This window comes from Bison bison, unplaced genomic scaffold (genome assembly GCF_000754665.1).
Source record: "Bison bison bison isolate TAMUID 2011002044 unplaced genomic scaffold, Bison_UMD1.0 scf7180017863702, whole genome shotgun sequence".
NCBI lineage: Eukaryota > Metazoa > Chordata > Mammalia > Artiodactyla > Bovidae > Bison > Bison bison.
The window spans coordinates 3,534,823-3,542,241 of record NW_011494274.1 but is presented as its reverse complement, the minus strand read 5'-3'; the positions used below and the strand labels follow the sequence as shown (position 1 = coordinate 3,542,241).

The 7,419-nt window shown below is 39.2% G+C and overlaps 1 protein-coding gene across 1 annotated transcript in view; it reads left to right on the top strand.

Moving 5' to 3' along the window:
- Window positions 1–6: 6 nt before the first annotated feature.
- DPY19L4 (dpy-19-like 4 (C. elegans)) overlaps window positions 7–7,419 on the top strand; it is a 66,909-nt gene continuing 59,496 nt past the window's right edge. The window contains exons 1-2 of the mRNA XM_010833490.1: window positions 7–64; window positions 5,308–5,418. Of these exons, the coding sequence (XP_010831792.1) occupies window positions 49–64; window positions 5,308–5,418 (127 nt within the window). The 5' untranslated portion in view covers window positions 7–48. The remainder of the gene's footprint in view (window positions 65–5,307; window positions 5,419–7,419) is intronic.

Sequence of the window (7,419 nt, the reverse complement as noted above, 5' to 3'; positions counted from 1 at the left end):
GGGCGGCGCTGGAGCCACGAGGGAGCCTCCCCGGCCTCCGCGGGGACGATGGCGGAGGAAGAAGGTGACCGGCCCCGGGGTCCGGCGCGCGTACAGCCGCCAGAGGTCTCGGGAAAAAAGGACCGGGAGACCCGGGCGGCGGGTGGCCGCGGCTGTCCGGCGGGAAGGAGCGGGACCGCGGCGAGGGGGGCGGGAGGTGTGCGGAGACATTGAGAGGGAGTGGAGTGGACGGCCTGAAGTCATGCCGGCTCGAGTGGGAGGCAGAAGTGGAGCTTGAAGTTGGAAATCGGGTCGCGAGAGAGAACGCCGTGGGGGGAGTGGCTGAGAGGAAGGGCCGGGAGCTGTTGGTGCTCCCTCCCGGGAGCTGTTGGTTGCTCCGCTCCCGGGAGCGGAGCAGGGGACGGACTCGGGTTGAGATGTCGGTGCGAGTGCTGAGTGTCTCTTCGGGAGTGAAAGTCGTGTAGCCGAGTGCCCCTCAGGCTGAGTGCGCTCCTGAGAGGTCTGTGGGTGCTGACCAGGTCACCCCCGGGTAAGAGGAGCCGCACGCCAAGTGGGGGGACAGAAAGAGGCTTGGGTTTGGGATGAAAGGGTAAGTGAGGTGGATTGGGAGGAGACGAAGAAGCAGAAACGGAAGAGTGAAGGTCAGCCAATTTCATTTACAGGTTTAGGGGGCGACGGCACAGGGAGAAGGAATGGGTGGCTTTGGGGGGATCCGGAAGCCCGGAGTGCTTTGAGGGTGAAAGTAGGTGGGCTGGAGAAAGCTTTTCACGTCTTCAGGGCCACTGCCAAGACAGCTCACTCAGTGTTGATCCACAGAAGTTGATAGGTATGAGAGAAAAATGGGGAGCTAGGTGGAACTTCGCCAGCTAGAGAGGTTCTAGGAAATATTTGTGTCACATGTTCATAATAGGCACGGTACTTTCAGGCATAGATATAATGATATCGCCTGACTGAGCAGTTAGAGTTTTCATTTTGGAAAATATGATTTTTAACCTTGTTGAGGAGGGTTGTGAACGTGATCTGTTTAGACTGAAACGTTGCTAAACCAGGAATGCAAGAAGGGAGTCTGAAGAATTCAGTGGAAAACAGTTAAAAAAAATTTAATTTTAAGAATTGTTTGTTCTATGACTTGCTGCTCTGTTCCTGCTCTCACTCTTGCTTCATATTTGCCTCCTCCTCCTCTTTAAGTTTTCTGGGTTAAAACTGGTCTAATTTAAGACACTGTACCTAAAAACAGCTTCAAAACTAAACTCTTTGTAGTTGGTAAGGAAGAATGTATTTCTCTTTGTTGCCTTGGTTTTATCTTTGGTTCCAGTATGTGTGATACATTTTTTCCTACTTTTTACTTTTCTAACTACCTGCAAATCTCTGGGGGTGGGTTGATAAGCTCACTTATATGTTTCCATGAGAACTTAAAGCATAAAAAAATTAAAACTGCAGTACTAAAAGTCTTCAATATTATATATCATGCTAATGAGAAATTGTTTTAACAGGTTAAAGTCAGACCTAACTAAACAGACATGATATGGAACCAGTTATGATTTCATAAGCCATACAAGTTTGTGAAATTTACTTCCGTGATATAAAGTGAAAAATGACTTTTGTTTGTAGAACCACAGATAATCCAAAGGAATGATATACATCTTACTTGGAATAATTAATGCATTGAAGTTTTGTTAAGTTATAGTTTGATTCAGCAGACTTCCATATTCCATAAATATTTGGAATATAAATATTTGGCTATCTAATGTGTTAGCTGTGCTTCCCCAATGGCTCAGCAGGTAAAGAATATGCCTGCAATGCAGGACACAGGCGATACGGGTTTGATCTCTGGGTTGGGAAGATCCCCTGGAGGAGGAAATAACAATCCACTCCAATATTCTTGCCTGAAAAAATCCCATGGACAGAGGAGCCTGGAGGGCTACAGCCCAAAGGGTCGCAGAGAGTCAGACATGACTAAGCACAGCAACAACTAGTAATTAAATTCTTATTTATTGTAATCTAGTAATGTGATTTATAGTAAACCTGTCTGTGTGCTAGGCATTATTCTGAGTACTTTATGTTTATTAGGCACTCCATACTTTTTTTCAAAATGCATGTTATTTGTATTCACTGTATTAAAATTTGACTAAATGGTCTATTTTACTTGTATCCACATGTTTTCTATATTGCTTTTTTGCTTATCATTCACTTCACTTGGACCCTTTTCTTTGTCCCACGTTTTCTCTAAGTAAATACTCTTTGGGAATCTCATCTTCTCTTGATGCTGTAGAGAGGCATGGTATTACATTTGTATATCTTGGAACAAATGTTAGAGCAAAGAAAGTGACAGCCTTGAGTAAAGCAGTATCACACTTCTTTTGGAAATTGCTATGTATAGTCTAGATGGACATTTGAAAGCCTGTTTGTAGCCCTGTTAACTGTATGATGTGAAGATCACAGAGCCAGAGACTGAAATAGTAGGTTGTTCCTGTGGCTGTGTTATCATTTTTATTTACTGGACTTTTTCTTTACTATGCTAAAATTATAAGATAGCGAAAAGAAAACTTGAATTCTAACCCAGAGCTTTCCTATCAGAATGAATAATCTGGTTTATCCACTGCATTGGTCTTTGTTGCTTATCCACCTAGGGATTCTGGGCTTTGTTTGTCAATTATGAAGTTAAAAGGTCAGCATAAAGAAAATGAGGTAAAATTTGCATCCAGTCAGTTTTGTTTTATAGTCACAGGCAAAAAGTTTAGGAACAAGATGGAAGAGATTGGTTAAAAAGGTTACTGTATTTCCTAAGTAGTACTTTTTGCTCCCACAATTTAATGCCACTGAAATTGGCATGTCTTAAAATCAGGTATTTAATATGTTAGTGTTTTGTTTTGTTTTCCTCTTGAAAAACTTATAAATAGTGTCTTAAAATATATGACATTTTAGAATCAAGAAAATAGTACTGAAATTCCCTGGTGGTCCATTGCTTAGGACTCTGAGCGTCCACTTCAGGGGTAATGGGTTTGATCTCTAGAGAACTAAGATCCCGCATCCTGTGCAGCATGGATGCAAAAAACAAAACAAAAAACCCCATGTGTGTGCACACTCTATTAAAATCTCTGTAAAGTGATTCATTTTATAGAGAAATTTTTTTTTTTAAGAAAAATGATAGCTCTTTGTGAAGAACACTTTTCTGTGAATATCCTCATCCTTGTTATCTTAAATGCATACTTTTAGACTCTGTGTAATAAAAAAAAAAGCCCCATCTAACCCATTGGTCATATATTTTGTTTGGCTTGCCTGGTTGCTCAGACAGTAAAGAATCAGCCTGCAATGCAGGAGACCTGAGTTTGATCCCTGGGTCAGGAAGATACCCTGGAGAAGGAAATGGCAAAGCACTCCAGTATTCTTGCCTGGAGAATCCCATGGACAGAGGAACCTGGAGGGCTCTAGTCCACCATGCCGCAAAGCGTTGGATACAATGAGTGACTAACACTTTAACTTTCAGTAGAACAACACTTTAACTTTCAGTAGATTTATTTACTTGATTTCTGAAATTACCCAATTACATTTTTTAAAAAATCTAATACTATTAACGTGTTTAATCATGGATGTGTGTCTACTAAGTAAATGTCTTGTGGTTATAATTTTTTCTTATATTCTTTAAAAATTTTTTTATGTATTTATTGTATTTTTGGCTGTGTTGGTGCTTTGTTGCTGGGCTTTCTGTGGTTGTGGGGTGGAGGACTACTCTCCAGTTGTGGTGCACAGGCCTCTCATTGTGGTGGCTTCTCTTGTTGTGGGGCACAGGCTGTACGGTGCTCAGGCTTCAGTAGTTGTGGTGCACGGCCTTAGTTACCTCGCGGCATGCGGAATCTTCCTGGACCAGGGACCAAACCCACGTCTCCTGCATTGGCAGGCAGATTCTTAACCACTGGACCACCAGGGAAGCCCTGTGTTCTTTTTCAATAAAATTTAAAATGATCGCTGGCATCAAAAGACTTTGTTTGGCTTTACATAAATTTTCATTCTTGTTGACTGCTTCTAACTTTTGCTTTAACCCATAGCAAAATTAAAAGGAAATCATAAATGAGGAACATAATAGTATTTATTAGTTGTCCCAGATTTGTATGCAAAAATGCTCAATATCCATGGTATGACTTTTCTAATAATGTCATTTTTCTGATCTGTTCACTGACTTTGCTACTTAACATGATTATAAAATAAAGAATAAATGATATAAAAATGGTTAAAATTTAGACAAGTCAGACAGAAGCCACTAAGTATATGGTATTTTTTTCCCTCAGTATGTCAGTGTTGAGAGACATTTTTTTTGTTTGTTGTTGAAAGACATTTTAACAAACATATGAATTTGCTTTGAAGCTCTTTTAAAATAAATTTTATTCATTTTCCACAGTAAGAATTAGCCACCTGATACCAGCAATAGTAGCTGATTCATTTCTCCTTTTTTGACTTCTCTTTTTAGACTCATTTTTCTATCCTTAAGCCATTATGAAGAGAAAAGAAAAAACCCTGCTTCTATAGAAAAGAGATAAATTCTTGTACCACCTTCATGATAGTGTTCTATACCTACACGACACAGTCTACCTCATAATTAACTAGGGAGGAAGAGTAATTAGGGAGAATAGTAAATTCTTGTTTAATTTGGAATTTGGTTTACTGATTTGAAAGTACTTTCTGCATTACATTTTTTTTAATCAGTTGTAGAAATAGTAGGTAGTGTAATGGAAAATTTTCTGAGAGCTTCCCAAATATAGGGATTTTTGTAGGTTCAGCCTATTTTCTGATACCTAAATCTCTAAGACTGTTGAATGATAATGATAACACAGCACTGTGAAATTCTGTAGAACCTTCAGGATTTTAAACAAATGAAGTATTATTTTATGATCAATTTATGTTATTATATTTTTATTTTTTAAAAATTGTTAATTCATGAATAATGCATATGATACTCTCAGGTAACTTGAAAAATAAGCCAATTTATTAAATAACACTTTGTTCTCCAGTCATTCTGGAAGAGAGTTTACTTATTTTAGGATGTTTTGAAAATAGCATCATCTCAAGAGAAGAGCTCAGTTTATCAATAAGACTCTGAAAGCATGGATTGGAGGCAGAACTTATATTGTCTTTTGGTTTGTAGGAATGTTTGTTTTGCAGGGAGTGCTAAAATAACTATGAAAAGAGTTATCTTTGGTACTAATAGTTCTTCATGGGACTTTTGCCTTAGTAAAATAAAGGTAAATCAGTTCAAGATACAGACAGAATAATTTGTTACACACATTGTAATAACATCTCAAATATTTTAAGGACCAACTATAGAACTGCGCCAAAGAAAAAAGCCAAAGTCTTCAGAAAATAAAGAATCTGCCAAAGAAGAAAAAATCAATGACACTCCAGTTCCTGAAAGAGCTCCAAAATGTAAGTTAGATTTGGAGGTTTTTTTACTATTATAAAAATAGTTACGTTAGATAGTATATTTTACAGTAATATTTTAAATTATAAATTAATTTTGTCTTAAGTATGTGGTGATATCAGTCAGCTTTCATTAGGTTTTGCTGTAGAACAATTCCTAAGTGTCACTGGCTTACAGAAAGCGTTTATTTCTGATTAACTTGCATATTGTGGCTGTCAGTTGGCTGGTGAAGCTTCATGTGTCCTGAAGGAACAGTCTCTATTTGGGATGTGTTCTTGTGGCAGAGAACAAGAGCAGGAGACAGGCGGAGTCATGCAGTACCTCCTAAAGGTTTTGCTGAACTGCACACTGTCACTTGTACTTGCATTCTGTTGGCCCAAAGAAGTCATCCAGTCAGTCCAGGCAATGGGATGGAGAAGTTTATTCTGACTACAGGATGCATGGCAAGTCACGTGGTAATGGGCAGGGATGAAGAATCTTTACAGGAAAGGACAAAGTAGTTGGGAGTAATAATAATAGTCTACCACATTCTGGCCTTTTGGTCATAAATATTTATTTCTCTCCCTCAGACAAAATACACTTGGTACCTCCCTGACTCCAAGGAAGACACTCAGTCTTACCTAGTGAGGGCATCAGTCTTGAACCTAAGGTCATCTTATCAGGGTCTATTCAGGGTCAGCTCTGACTCATTCTGATCCAAAATAATTGAAAAAACAAGTTACTTGCTATGTATCAGGGGTCCCCAAACCCAGTCCTATGTTCAGAGATTGAACAATATAAAACAAAATCAGCAGAGAGAAAAGGCATATGGGTGAAAAGAAACTGGGCAAAAGCTTCCAGGACACAGAGGACTTGCATAATTCCTTCAGCCTCAATTTGTGGGATTTGTAGTTTTGTCTGCCTGGGAAGCTTATTAACAACTCTGCTCAGGATTTTTAGTGTGGCTGATCATGTAACCTCTGCTTAATACATGCAAAAGTTCTAGACTCCTAGAAAGAAAGCAGTAGATGTGAAGCATACTGTTTGCACTAAGTTAGACACAGTAAACCACTCATTAGAAAATGATGGGAAACCTAAAAAAAAAAAAGAAAAGAAAATGATGGGAAACCTTTGGAAATCCAGGTTCCCAAAGACCAAGAGCCTAGCTTTTTAGCAGGCTTTTCTTAGCAAAGCAGTTATAAGCCTGCTATGGTAATCTTTTCTGTACATGTCTCTTTTCCGTTATACATTTTTGGTTGGAGACAGGATAACCAAAATAAATGCTTCCATTCAGAAAGAGGAAGAGTAAGAGACACATTAAACACTGGTCCACAGCAACTTTTAAATCCTACTAGGTAAATATGAGGTCTTCCTCCTCTGGGGAAGGGAATGTTTCTTGATTAGTTACTAGCTGTTTTTCTTGGGGGTAGTTGCCCAGCTCATTGTTCTTTGTGGATCTTGGCTTTATCCTCTGAAGGTCCTTTCTTTTCCATTATCCTCCTGAACCATATCTGAAAGTGGCTTTGGAGAATATGCCATCCTTAGGAGCTGAACAGCTTTTACAAATAGATTCTTCCCAAAGGGAGTTCAAAGCCAATTTATATAAATTTGTTAAAATAAGATAAACATTTTGGGAGATGGAAAATAATAATCTGTCATATGTGTGATAAATCATTTTATAAAACTGTTTCCTGTGAATAGTTGCAATTTTAGTACTAACTTTTGTTTTTATTACTTTAGATAATAGGATCACAAAAGAGATTATTACTAGAGTACCTTGATTATGAACTGCTTTGATTAGAACAGAACTGGCCCATTTGCCAGCAGACATGAAGAGGAAAATAGGAGTCCGAGCTGTAGTGTTGAAGTTAGTATTGTTAGTCTTTTCAACTGCTGCTGCTGCTGCTGCTGCTAAGTCGCTTCAGTCGTGTCCAACTCTGTGCGACCCCAGAGACGGCAGCCCACCAGGCTCCCTCGTCCCTGGGATTCTCCGGGCAAAGAATAGTGGAGTGGGTTGCCATTTCCTT